This window comes from Pleurodeles waltl, chromosome 10, assembly GCF_031143425.1.
Source record: "Pleurodeles waltl isolate 20211129_DDA chromosome 10, aPleWal1.hap1.20221129, whole genome shotgun sequence".
NCBI classification, from domain to species: domain Eukaryota; kingdom Metazoa; phylum Chordata; class Amphibia; order Caudata; family Salamandridae; genus Pleurodeles; species Pleurodeles waltl.
The window spans coordinates 607,977,020-607,992,358 of record NC_090449.1 but is presented as its reverse complement, the minus strand read 5'-3'; the positions used below and the strand labels follow the sequence as shown (position 1 = coordinate 607,992,358).

The following is a 15,339-nucleotide window of genomic DNA, read 5'->3' as shown; positions in this document are numbered from 1 at the left end:
CACCTGTGTGCCGAAGAGCTGGGGCTCTACCCTAATTATTTCCTCCACCATGACCCTGAGTTCTTGGTCCGAGAACCTGGGGTGTCTTTGGGGTGCCATGGGGTGGTGTGGATGAGGTGTGGGATGGTGTTTGTGGTGATGAGTGTAGTGGTGTGTGGTGTTTTGTGCGTAGATGTAGTGTGGGGGATGATGTTGGGTTCCTGTGTGTGTTGTGGTTTGCGTTCCCTGTGCTCTCTCTCTGTGTATTGCGCCTTGTCTCTGAATTTCGATTTGTGGGGGTTTGTGGGTGATGTGGGTGTGTGTTTTATATCGTATTGATTGTGTGGGAGTGGTGTTTGTATGTGTCTCAGGTGTGTGTATTTTGAATTATCCAATGTGGCTGTGTTTTGTAAAGGTGTGTGTATTTTGACCGCGGCGGTGTGTACCGCCAATGGGATACCGCGGTTGAAAGACCGCCGCGTGGATTCGTGGGTCGTAATGGCATGGGCGTATTTCTGTTGGCGTGACGGTGGATGTTTGGTCATCTCCAGTTTATCGCTGACCGCTGATGTGGCGGCCTTCAGTGGAGGTCGGGTTTTTGGCGGTTTGGCTGTTGTGGGTCAGAATGACCCTGGCGTGTTACCGCGCCCGCGGCGATGTTATGGCGGTCTTTTGACCGGCGGTAACTGCCTTTTACCGCCGAGGTCAGAATGACCCCCTAAGTAATTTGCTGCAAAAAAAATATAAAATACACAACAATCAGTTTCATGAAAGCCAGATTACAAAAATGCTGTACCTCTGTATGTGTACAACATGCACAGATTCTATCTTTCCTTCAGTGAAATATACCTTCCAAAAAAGTAAACATATCACCATAAGTATTGAATTTCTGATGATCAATGTTAATTTTAGAAAAAAACAGATCAGAAGTAAGTAAATTCAGTCCTCATTTCAATTGTTTAAACTGCAGCTGCTATTATGTCATTTGATCTCCCTTTCATCTATCTATTGCTGGGTCTGGCAGCAGACATTATGATTTCCCCCATAAACTGTAATAGCATGTTATATCTGAGCAGCTATTTCATTTCATTCATGGTACACAGATGTTTTTAACCTCACATCAACACACCCGGAAGAGCTTTATCTTCAAGAGTTAAGATAGGAAATGCATACATACTTATATGTACTTACCTTCACTATATAGTGGTATTTGACATTCTAGATACACATTGTATTGTAGGGTGATATTTGTGTTGTCTATATTCTAACATACAACCTTTGTAATTTGGCACAACCTGATAGTGGTGCCCTAAGAATAATGCCTTATATTATCTATCTGTTGTACCTTCCCTGCTAGTTTCATTGTAGAGTCTTGAAGAGAATTGCATATTTAGAGTGTTCATTGCCTATTTGCATCTTTACCTAACTAAAAAGAGTAATTAAGGAATAATTTTCCCAAATTTTGACCAATTCATTAAAAGGTCAACAGGCATCAATGTTTTGGAGTAAAATACTCTGTGACTGCATTTTCCACAAACACCATTTAGCATGCCCCCTCCTACCCGACTTCATTTGTCTCACAATTGTTTTATGCACATCTAAACAGCTACACGCATTGGTTCATATATTCTAAATGGCTCCAATGTAAACTTGGGATCTCTTCCAGGCATGTCATAACCCTTTTTATGTTAATCTCGGAGTGGTGAGTCTCAAAGAAGGCATATTGTCCACAGTTATGGGTTTCTATCTGTAAATTAAAGACTACTTGCTGTCAAAACAGACATTCAAACTCTTTTAGCATTCTTGTAGCATGACATTAATTGAATTTTCTTTTTCTGTCGAACTAAAGAAATGTAACCATTATTATGCGCTCCAAGGCCCTTAACATTTTAAACACAACATAAAGGGTGGCATGGGTAAATAGTGAAGATAATATAATACACAGGATGCTCAATATAACCTTAAAATTGAACATTAAAGAGCGCAATGCTTGATTAGGTATACTACTTCATTTAGTGTTTGTTGTATAAATAGCGGTAATATATACACAACTGATCCAGGGACTTCAAACCGACCCAGTGCTTACACAGGAAGGATTATACCTTATTAATTGTCCCTAATTGCTGGTTTAAATTCAAGGGTGATAAGGGCCTTTCAGCGGTGGGGCCAACCCTGTTGAATTCACTTTTACAATAGCTTAGTTTTAGGCAGCTTTGTTCTCCCATCTTTTCTGTACCATTTGGAAGACTGGCACCAGGAGACCTCCATCGAGGGAGTGTGTTCCTTACAAGTGTCATTACTCACCCATCTATCCAACACAGGGTAAAGCAAGGCCATTGCGTTTCGAGTGCCTGAAGGATCCGTATCCATGCTACAACAGCCTTCTCTTCCTCTGCCACTGAAGATTTAGAGCACTTGATAGCTCCGCTGGCATGCAGCCACTTCTCTGTCCTTAGTATCAGGTGCCGCAGATGTTTGAGGTTCTTAAAGACATTTCACATCAGACTCCTACAACAATTGTTTGTACATATCTGTCAAACTTTTGTATCTCAAAAATGAAAGAAACAGTGGGCAGCGTATTACCAATGTTTAATATTGTATGTAAGAAACCACTAACACCAGTGTTTCTCCCGACATACCCCGTTTTTAAGACACAGAAGTATGGGATATTCTGCAACAACCACAGCCCCATGCATGCCATCCTGACATACCCCCTTTCCCATCAATTTCACTGTCCAATACTTAGACACTGACCACTCTCATCCTCATACCTGGTGCGCTATCATACCCAGCAAACAGGATACCAGTGTTCATCTGGGTGTCCTGCTGAAGGATCAGCGATATTTTAAGGCATGAGCAAAGTGGGCCATAACCCAGGCCCCCATTTTCCAAGGGGTCTCCTAGGAAAGTGAGCATTATCTCTCATATCCCCTCTGTCCACTTTTCTATTTCACCCTCTATCATTTGTTCTGTCTAAACCTACCTCTGACTTCATTGCTCTTTGTCCAATTCATTATAAGGATTTTTGTGGTCCTCAGAAACTCAGAAATACATATTTTAGGTGTTTTTGTGTGCCCCAATTTCTGAAAGCTTGTTTACCATCATGCAGATCTGAATTAGCGCAAAGTGAGTTATACCATCAAAAGTTGTTCGGAACAGGGGCCCCCAAAATATGTCTTGCCCAGGGCCCCATGACACTGTCGAGGATTGATCTTTGTGTAGAATCATATAATATTTAGGCACGTTTGATTATAACTTATTTTGATTAACACTTCAGACCACAGTTAGCAGAAAGGTTGCCTCGAGTCACGTCCCCTTTCTACATTGAACAATTGTAATTGATAGCAGGTTGAACTCTACACATCTGCATATATACTATGTATTTCTTCTCCCACACTGATAGTATGTCAGAGGTATTATAAATGTATATTGCCATGAACAGTCTATTACAGGAGGCATTTCTTGCTTATGGTTGTGGCCTGGCACTGTTGCACAAATTTGTTTGCTAGAAGAGGCAAGTCTCAATGTTTAAGACAAGCATTCTCAGGCAGCATTTCTTTCTAAAAATAACGATTGTTACAATGTGAGGCATCACACAGATGGTGCTACTATTTTTACAGCTCACTCCAGTGATCTTTGTTTCCACTGCGACATTTTGTCAGTTTTATTCTGCTTTTATTTCAGTCAAGATCGGAGAGCTTCTGAGTTGATTTTGTCATAAATATGTGAATTGTAAAACTACTTTAAACAGGTCTTTGGCTGTTAATATTAACCCCAGGACGATCCCATAAACAAGCCTATCAAAAATACCTAGATGGATTATTAGTTACACGATGATGATGACACTAAATGGGCAGACTGGACAATGCCTGTCACTGGACTGACCACTGACCACAGACCACTGTTAAAGCTCCCCAAACACTTACTCAAGTATGTCAGTGAGAACTCTCACAAATGATGTGAAGTGTGATGGTAAATCTGGATGATAAATGGGATCAGCTGTTTCTGGAAATAGTCCAGAGTCTGGAATGGGAAACTAACATCCAATTTCTGTGGTTTCCAGTGAGATGAGGGAAATCTTGAGATGCAAGTACATTCTGCTCAAACAACCTATATTTACTTGACATCCCCTAAATGTTCTGGTGATTTGTAGTCTGATATATACATTGAGTAGGAAATATCATGACACCTTATCATAGCCATAATATGGATGATCACTATTCTCAGCTCCACATCTATGTACCTTGAAAAAAAATATATCCATATAGGTGAATCAAGATCATCCATACTAATGTTATATATCTACCATGGCACAAGATTATTATCATATTGTAAAAACTAATGATTTGCAATATATATATATATACACTTTAGAGTTAAGTACATAAAATCTGTACATACTTACCTGGCAACACTACTCCACATTCAAGACCCACACCTTCTGGTAGGATGTGGGAACATAGACTGCAAAAATATATCTTGAAAAAATGTAGACTCAGAAATATTGACTACCGAACTCTCTGCCACAAATAATATCCCCCTACAAAAGGTTTGAACTGTAGCTAATGCTTCTGGAAAGCACGCCTCAATATGTTAGAACTGGAGATACCAGTGTAAATCAACTCATAATAAAATATAGGTGGTGAGTTTGGTTGTATGTAGGAATTAAGCATAGTTTGAAATTTTTGTCGAACGATTTTTATGTGGTGGTCACTTTTTTTTTTAAATATACAGTTAGGCGCCTATGTTTTTGAAAATGTATTGTTAAAGTCTATGTTTTCATTTGTGTTGGACCTGGCTCTTTTTTTCAGGATCATGTCCAGACTTTTTGCCTTTGCCCTCCACTCTTTGCTGAATTACTTTTTGTTGACTTTAGGATTTTGAGCACTTTACCACTGCTTACTAGTGCTAAAATGCAGACGCTTTGAACTCTAAACATGGTAATATTGACTTATCCACAATTGGCATATTTGATTTACTTGTAAGGGCCCGTAAAGTACACTAGAGGTGTCCAGGGCCTATAAATTAAATGCTATTAGTAGGCATGTAGCACTGATTGTGCCACCCACTACAGTTGCCCTGTAAACATGTCTCAGGCCTGCCACTGCAGGTCCTGTGTGTGCAGTTTTAAACGGTCATTTTTGACCTTGCAAGACACCCCCTTGCCAGGCCCAAACCTTCCTTTTTAGTATATATAAATCACGCCTATGATAGGCCCTTATTAGCCCTGAGAGCAGGGTACAGTGTATTTATAAAGCTGGACATGTACTTTTAAGTTTAACATGTCCTGGTAGTAAGAAAACTGCTAAATTTGTTTCTCACTACTGCAAAGCCTATCTCTGCCTTTGGTTAACATTGGGGTTACAACATGTAACCAATATTCAGAAGACACAGATATATTATTTAGGAACCTAATGCTTGCAACACTCCCACCTCTGCCTACACCTGCTGTCAGGCAAATAATTATGCCTTTTGAAAGAAGTAAAAGCTTAGGGCCGGGTGTACAAAGAATAGATTCGCAAATTGTGCACTGACATTTTGCTAATCATTTCTGATTTTGTGAACCAACTTATGCACTATAAGGTCGGTTTACAAAATCATTATTTAGAGTGTGTCACAATTCAGCCTACCTCATCAATAGTCACAAGGTAGGTTGAAAATAGTGACTCACTCTGATAGATACCATCAGATCTATGTTGGTTTTTAAGTTTTTATGTTTCTAATGATGTTGTCTTCCAGGGGTCAGCAGACCACCATGTCTGTGATAGCATTTAAATAAAGTAAATTTTAAAAGCAGCCAATTTTCTAAAAGAAAATAAGTAATTTAGGAAAAAAATACTTTTTTAAAAACCTTCCGGATCACTGCACACTCCCAAACAATCTTTTATTTTACTTTCTCAAAGGATAAGAAGTCTCACTGGGACCGATTTGATAAGCAGTTACTGTTTCACAAAATAGGTTTAATACATTTTTAAAAAAACATAGAGCAAAAGCAAATCCTATGATTTAGTGAATGACGGGCTTTGCTACTTTTAAGTGTGATTTGTATATGTCCCATAATTCTTTTTAACTGTGTGTCACCTGCTCTTCAGTCAGGGAAGACCTTGTGATGTGCACCATCCACATCTTTCTCACCCTTCTTTGCGGCCACTTATTCTGTTGTCCACCTCCAATTGGTTTGCTCTCTACTCTGTAACCTCTTTCATGTTTGACAATCACAGTGGAGTGCCACTTAGCCCGTAGACAAACACATGAACGGGAAAGCCCAGATCAATCCCTCAGATAGGCAGCGACACCATAATGGTCCTAGAGATTTTCCCCCAATAAAACACATTTGGCCAGAGGTGTGCACATTTCCAAAACACCATAAAAGTTGTCACATGGAGTTAGGTATACTGAGCCAATCAGAACACAACACACACCCAACACGCAGTAATCACATGCTCCCCATGCCGGACATCTGGACATGTTATCTACTGACCTGCATTATGTCCACACAAGGTTGAGACACATCTGCACACTTTATCAGATGGCCAGATTCATGACTCCCTTACTAGGCTCAGATTCCCTTCTCCAAAGAATGCATAGAATTGTTTTAGGACGATTCAATATAATGGTGCTCAGAACCAATTTACCTTGAGACAGTCATCAGACCCCAACTCGTTGCTGCTCTCCCGGCCGCTGCATTTAATTAAACCAACTGTGCCTGTTTTGCCAAGCGTCTCTTGACTTTCATTTATTTAAGGTAAATCCACATTCAAGAAACACATGCTGTCATTCGCATCTGATGGGAGAAGTCATAAACATGCTCCTGTAGGATTACTTATAGATCAAAGACAAATATGTCTAGAAATCAATGCCAGTCATAGATTTCCTGGAGTACTCATGTACATAACAGTTGCAAATGCATATTTCTGCATTCAAAAATGTGACACAAATGTGCATTGTCACATTTAACTTTTTTGTTTCTGCACAGACAAAGACATTTTCTCCTTGGAAAATAATCTTTGTGCTACACACCTATTAAATGTGAGGATATTGCTTTCTAATTTCCAGCCTGCAAACATTTTTAGTCCTGCCCTTGACTGACATAAATTTGCAAGTGTTTCAGGTTGGGAAACTACTTTTAAGGGCTACGAGAATACCCACAACTTTAGGTGTTTGTGGATGCTGGTCTACTTTTGTAGGTTGTACCCTGGAATAACCAACAATATTCCTAAATTTATGATCGTGGACATTTCATGTGAGACCTATTACTTCAAGTCCCCACAGTACAATTAGTTTGTAGTGTACAAATAAAGGTGTACTATCTGGGCTTCTGGCATGTCACACGTTGATCACCACACAGCTGGTAATGCATACAGAGACAGCCCTTCACTGTACTAGGATACTTTTTGCATGTGACTGAACATATAGAGAACTGTGACTGTGTATGCAAATACATTATCAAATCTCTTGAAATAGTATTACTATATACTTTCACAGATGGTGTCTGGTCAGAGTGGGAACGGAACACCTTCAGGAGTGGTCACGTTTCAGCTCCAATTTGTCTATCATGTCTGACATGGGTGCAGAAAACATACCACAAAAGAGGTGTTATGTGCCCCTGCCTGGTCGACCCCTGCACACCACAGCTAGCGCCATAGCTGATATGTGGACACACCCATCCTTCCTTTGAGGCCTCCTTTGGATGCATAGACTGTCTTCGAGAACCAGTCACTAGAACTCGTCTTGGGCACTCCTTTTCTGTTCTTGTGCACAACAGCCAGCCCCATTCACAGCAATGACATTTCTAGTCCAGTACCCCGGGACGCCCGGGATCCTAGGCCAATCCAGGTTCTCTTGTGTCAGCCGGGTCCGTGTCCTAGACAATGGCACCAATGCCAGTGCCATTTGATAGGAGATATCATTTTGCTCACTTACCTGGTCAGCACACCAGGAGGTATTTCTTCCCTCGACATCCTATCGGCTATTCCCTTTGCTAGAGAAGGAGAACATTTTAGGTCATTAATTTACCAGCAGGCAGTCTTCTTCCGAGCAGGTAAAGCCTTGTTTTTTCTTTCTAAAAGATGATGGCACATCTCACCATGTCATCAGTCTATGAGCCTCACTTACAAGACCCTTGCGCCAGGAGATTGTCACTTTTATAGATGCTCCGGTGACGCAATGCCTTGCGCCATATATACAAGGCAGCTTTAAGCTAATTTTTGTGACAATGTTTGTGGCAGCACACATAGAAAGAGCAAAATGCCGTGAATGATTGTTTATGTGGGGAATGTGTCACTTCCTGCACATAAACAATCATTCACTGCAACACAGCACTGTGGTGCAAGGATGCCTGCATTGGCACTAAGCAGCTAAATTTAGCGCCAGGGGTGCACCATATTTTTGTAAATATGGTGCATCCCTGCATTTTTGAAGTGATGAAGCACGGCACTAGCAATTTTGGTGCAGTGCAGTGTTGCACCACTTCCTCGTAAATGAGGATCTATATTTCATGGACCAGGGTTTCATTCCTGATACTCTGGAAGGTCAGGGGATTGCTGATAAACTTTTGGTCCAAGGCTGGATCACTGATGGGGGTCCACTAAGGACGCTTCTCACTTAATGCTAGACTGTTGAGAGCCTGACATGATCCATGGGGTGAGTTAGTCAACAGAACTCTAGAATCTGAATCTCTTTTGGACACATTTCCTCTGACCTAGGGTGGACATCCAGTGTGAAAGCTCTGCAGATTACTGTGTGGAGATTGCCCAAGATGAGAACTGGCATTAAATCTAAAGGAGGCAGAATTTACAGTGAGCCAAGCACTGATAAAATGTGATCTAAGATAGCCAGGTGTACTAAGACGGCATCCAGTGATACTACATTTTGTCTCACACACCCTAAATATTTTCATTGGTTGTACCTTGCTCCAGTCATCTTCTGTAAAATCTTCCCTGGTGTCTCAAGAAGCTGCCCAAAATGCTGAACTGATGAAGGACATTTTCTACATAAGATTTGGATATTGAAGATTAGGAATTGTTTGGAAATGTCTGGTGAGACAACTGTAGAAAGGTTTTGGGGCAGTATGATTGGTTTGGACATCAAGCAGTATGTGATTGGTGTTCAACCCAGTCTGAATTGAAAATGTGATTCCTGTTGTTTATAACAACTATGGATCAGATCTTTTGCGTGCCAAGGGGTTACTGCAATCCATTGAGTGCTGGCTAGAAGATCTGTGTATGATCTTTAGTGTATGTATATCAGCAAATGGTCTTTGGCTTAAAAATGTGAACATTAGTTGTATAAATGGACTTCAGGGTAGAAGATAACCTGGCTTGTTGGAGAGAATTGTACAGGTATCTGGGTACCATTGAGGGCTCTGAAGACTCTCATTAAGGGTACATGATGACGCTTGTACTTTAATGGATTTGTGTGCTGTGCACCTGAAGAGCTACCCAAATCTGAAACTTTGAGTTTTTGAGAAAGCAAAGCTGTACTTGCTGATTCAGTGATTGAAGTGTGAACTGTATTGTTTGTTTTACTCACTAGCCATTTGAAACATCTGAAAAATCAAATGTTATTAAAAAATGTTGGTCAAAGCTGTTGCTTCACGAGACCCATGGACTTGTTCCCTTTTGGCCACGGACCTCATATCTTCATAAAGTGATCATCCTGGGGTCAGCTCAGGTGAGGCTGTACAAATGAGGGGAGCACTGACCTCAAAGAACAGTTTCAGTAGCAGTGGTAGGAGATGCTCCATGAGGTATGTCACGTGTGCAGAAGGCCCTCTGCTGTTGGTGTATCTTTTTTGGGTGTTTATCATAGGTTAGAGGTCAGGAGAAGCACAACTTTCCCATTCAGTTGCTTCTCATTTCAGATATTTAAACTGTACACCTATGGCTGAGCGGGTTTATATTATCAGTATTAATGATAACTAAAGCATGACTATTTAACATAAAGTAAATACAAACAGAATTCTAGATAAGTCCCATTTAACCTAACCCCTGTAAACTGACACATGTTTACTGGCATGGCTTCACAGTTAAGTAGAACAGATGTTAATCATCTGCGTTTTCCTTCATAATAGGTCTTATTTCTGGTCACATTCACAACTATGACATCCAAGCAGACCGTGTGATTGGTGGAAACGAAGCTCTGAGGAACAGTTATAAATGGCAGGTAAGTGCGCTGGAGACATTTCACAGAAAAAGTGCTAGTGGGCCTTTTGTGTTGCCTCTGGGTGCATTAGGTCACTGAGTTCTGGCTTGAAGGCATCTAAGCACAGATTTGTGGCTGCTGAAGGTCTGGTTGGTAAGTAACAGATCTGAGACTCATGGACGGCATGTGAGGGGTAGGCTGATGTTCACCTGTGAACTATCCAAACAGGATGTCATGATACATCTCCAGTTTGGCTGAAGAAGACCATCATGCAATGATTTCGGTAGACTACATCCTTCTACTTCTTTTTTATATGTAGCCCAAACTTGTGGTACAGGCATCGGAGGCTTTACATGAGCACCAGATTGTATTACACATTTTATTTGTTAGGATCAGGAAGATTAAGTGATTTGCCCAGAATCATAGGCTGTTAAGGCAGTCCTGGGACTTGAACCTGGGTTCCTGGTTGCAAAGTCTGCCGCTCTGGCCGTTAGGCTTCATCTCCTCACCAATCTGATAGTGAGTGAATGTTTAAATCATTGGTAATGCTCTGTAAAGTAAGTTACCCTATAATGATACAAGTAGCAAAGAGTTCTAGGACAAGGTCTTTCAAATAAATCCTTTGATATATTGTGTTCTGGTTTCGACATGGGCTTGTTTATTGTGTTAAGTTAACAAGTGGCTGCTGTGCAATATTGCTCTGTGTTTCAAAACATGCTATATCTTTGAATACAGGTCTCCCTCCAAATAGCCTATTATGATGATCCTGACTACTGGTCACACATCTGTGGTGGAACACTCATTAGTCGAAACTGGGTCATGTCTGCTGCCCACTGTGTTGATTTGTAAGTAATAGAATTTTGAAAACTTTCTTTGTGCTTGTTGCTGCAGATCAATTTTGCTAGAAAGGGATTTTTTTTCACCAGAAAAGGTATTTTGCGCCTGAAAGGTGCCTTTTTCTCAATGCATATAGTACTCCCTTCTGCTTAGCTTTACTCTGCCTCTGTAAGGGTGTTACATGGCAGGCCACCTCCAATACCCTTAGACGTCCTTTAAGAATGCAGTAACTTGGAAAACTGTTTTTTCTATCTCCAAATCTTTCATACATTGTCTGTGTGCTGCACTGTACTGCAAGCATCCAATGAGTAATATATTAGAAGAAGAAGAAGAGCTTAATTCGGTCCGTTGACCATCAAACCAACGCAGTACAATAAATAATCACAATTAAATTCCATCGTCTACAATTAATCAATATAAAACATTAATACATATGAGTAAAATCAAGATACACCTAAGAATTCCATGTAAGTCATCTTCAGAAATCCTTGATTTTTAAAAAAACAGCAACGTATATTGCACGCAGCTACTAAAAACTTGCTAACTGCAATAATCAGATCATACGAGCTATGACTTTTTAAAATCCTTAATGCAAAAGTACAATTATTCAATCCCATATCTCGACAAATTTTACGAATCCATCTTGACTGTGGGGTAAAGTATGCAGGACAAAAGAACATAAAATGAGCAACAGTTCTGAGGCACCTCCTCATACAAGGCATATATCAGAAAGAGTGGAGGGCCCCCAGGTATATTAGAATATGTTTCAGCACTGGATTTTGCAGACAAAAGAATAGGCTTCCAGTACAAACCCCATGTAAACATCAAGCACACACCTCTGCATCATGGTGCACATGTTGTGTGTGTGGCACTAAGCAGCTTATTACGGTATCAATGCAGGAGATGGCAACTCCAGTAGGCTATTTTTAATAAATATAGATCTGTGCTGATTTCTAACCCTTGCGCAATGCAGTACAGCAAATGTGGTTGCTGATCTGCATTGTGCTAAAAATTAATAAAATTGTCCCCACAGGTATTCACTGCTTGATTGACTTCAAACTCATCATTTTTTGTAACCTTTTTAATGTTGTGCCACATCATCATCAACTTCTCAAAAAATCAAAAGCATATTTTCGGTTACCATGGACTCCAAATTAACAATGAATGCCCAAGTGGATAAATTAGCAAGAACAAGCTTCATCACCTTGAAGACTTGGCGACACATCTTCCCCCACCTCGGATTTCCACACAGGGTACAGGCTACTATCTCTCTTGTACTATCCAAACTGGATTATGCCAATGGCCTCTACCATGGATCATCTCTATACATTGTGAAAAAACTACAAAGTATTCAGAACTGCCAGGCTACTATTACATGTAAAGCCACAAGCTCACATCTCCCCTGACTTGAGAGTACTACACTGGATACCTGTTGCCAGAAGATCCACCTTCAAGCTGCTTTGTATCACCCACACAGCTATACATGGAAAAGGACCACTTTTTATCAGAAAAAAATAACCAAATACATTCAACAAAGAAACCTCCTCTCAAGATTGGCACCCCACCTTAGAACACCACCATTCAAGAAAAAGACTATGGGCCTGATTACAACTTTGGAGGAGGGTGTTAATCCGTCCCAAATGTGACGGATATCCTGCCCACTGTATTACGAGTTCCATAGGATATAATAGACTCGTAATATGTCTGGTGGTATTTCTGTCACATTTGGGACAGATTAACACCCTCCTCCAAAGTTGTAATCAGTCCCTATAGGTGGTACATCCTGTTCAAGCAGCCAAACTATGGAATTCATTACCCCCAAATATAAGATCCATGGATAACTAGCTTGTCTTCAGAAGACTACTCAAGAGTTGGCTCTTTCTTTCATAACCACCATATTTAAACAGCAATGGACTGCATATTCCTGTGTTGATAAATATGTTTAATCTGATTATGTGTATATTCTAGACATGTATAGTTCTTTAGGAAATATGTATCGCTACTATGTCATAACAATAAATTACACACATACTCTTTAAAACTGTTTAACAAATGCTTATTTACTCATGGTTAAATATGTTAATATGTGTATATATATATATATATATATATATCTTTATATATATATATATATGTGTGTGTGTATGTGTGCATATGCATGTGCGTGTATATGTGTGTGTGTGTGTATATATATATGTGTATGTTATTCTATGCTTAACATGTTTATAGGCCATTGCATAGCTCCTAGATAAGTTGTTATATTAGATACTTATGAATTCCTGCTCTCATTTGTATATCACACTGATCAAATATTTTATTATCAAAAGCCTTTCACTATTCAAAACTTGAGGAAAGATAAATAAATGTTAGGAAAGTACACTTATTAATTAACTTCAAATATTACAAATCTTGAAAGTCTGTGTTTATATAATACTACTTTTCTTCTCATATTATGATACCCATTATTATATCCCTTGAACATATGTTCCCTTACTATGTATTTACATATCTATTTATTTATAACTCTAGTGCTACTGTACTAGAGAAAAATTAAATACAAATAAATAAAATAATATCTATAAATAAAATTCAAATTATAACTAAGTAAAAAGATAATATTGATAGTGAATAAATAAATTAAAGAAAAATAAAAATAATGATAAAAATGTATATATATATATATATATATATATATATATATATATATATATATACAATTATAAATAAATACAAATAATATAAGTTTACTCTCTTGTAAGCTTTACTTTGTCTACCCATCACCATATGTCCTATCTCTATCAATCTTTCCTCCATCCCCACCCTGACTCATCCCAAACCCATTCTACTACTTTCATCTCCAAAATAACCCTGCCTAAGCTCTTCCTTCCTCTTCCACATCTAGCTCACCCAAACCTCAGTTTACTACCATGATCTCGCAAACAACCCTACTAAATTCTCCCTCATTTATCTCACCTTTGACTCATCCAAAATCCCTCCTGCTACTATGATCTCCCTAACCCTTTCCACAGACTCTTCCCTCCTCCATCTCTCCTTTACTCATCCCAAGCCTCAGCCTATTACTATAAGCTCCCAATTAACACTTCTGGATTCTTCCCTCCTCTATGCCTCCATTACTCTAGTCAATCCAACTAACAAACTCACATATCCTCTGCTCAAATTAACTCATAATAATACTAAAACTGTACTCATATTTCCTATACTAATCCACCACTAATTCCTCTTGCATTCCGGAGTAGCGTGCTATTCGCCGAAAAGCACTTTGACGCCTTGTCAGAGGTAGTTAGAGCTACATAAATACTATTACAATACAGTACAGTATTTTGGCCAAACGCATTCTTTGTGCCTTCATTCTTTTTCCGAGTTTATACTTCCTAGCCTCTTGACTTTGTAGAAGGTCTGACTAACTTGTGAATTTTAACCCCTCTGCCTGAATATCTTTCAAGGCTAAATACACACTCAGAGCTTTCCTAGGTACGTATATGGGTCTCCGCGTACTCTCTGAATCTCATTAACCATTTCTTCCTCACTCAAGTCTGCTGGGATTGAGCTCATCAACACTTTTACCACAAATGTTTTTATATCCAGTCCTTTTGCTTCCTTGGGGGAATAATATTTATGTGCACACTGTCATACCTTCCCTGGTTTTCAACTGACCTACATCTTTCTACCAGTACCAACACATTGTCTTGGAGTTTTCCAAAAGCCTTGGCATCTGCCTCAATCTTAGTTTGTTCTCTAGTTGCTGACACCTCTAAGTGTTGAGTCTTCAGGTATAAATCACACAGATTCTTCTCTACGAACACACATGCTACATGGACCTCTTTCTTTATGTTTCTCAGTCGTATCACAACTAGTTATAAACAGATCACTGACAGAATATAAAAAAAACACAGTTATGGTGTGGATACAATATCCTGTCAAAAATATCAAGGATCAAAATATCAAGAAGGTAAGTGAAAAAAGGTAAGTACAGATTTCATATTCCTAACTCCACATCTACGTACCTTGAAAATATATACATTGTATATTGTCATGGTTCATATATGTGGAGTTATATATAGTAAAACTGTACTTATCTCCAGAAACTTACCTTCACAATATTTTTGTCCTCAACATTTTTGACACATTACTTTATGTTTTTCATATTCTGTCTAACTACTGACATAAACACCCTCATATCCTCTTAGGAGCTCTCTCTCTGGCTAACTCAAGAAACATCTCTCTTTCTTTAAGAGACTAGTATGCTGAGTGTCAATATTCCAAGACTATTTTTAAATATATATGTACACCTATATAGACCTGATGTACATCCAATTTTAGCTCCTGATCCTTGTTAGATGTTTATTGTAAATTCACAAT

General features: G+C 39.2%; 1 protein-coding gene across 1 annotated transcript in view; it reads left to right on the top strand.

Annotated features, from left to right (window-relative positions):
* Positions 1-15,339, top strand: part of LOC138261753 (chymotrypsin-like elastase family member 1) — a 144,083-nt gene that overhangs the window by 36,968 nt on the left and 91,776 nt on the right. Inside the window, exons 2-3 of the mRNA XM_069211076.1 lie at positions 10,052-10,143; positions 10,858-10,967. Coding sequence (XP_069067177.1) covers positions 10,052-10,143; positions 10,858-10,967 — 202 coding nt within the window. The remainder of the gene's footprint in view (positions 1-10,051; positions 10,144-10,857; positions 10,968-15,339) is intronic.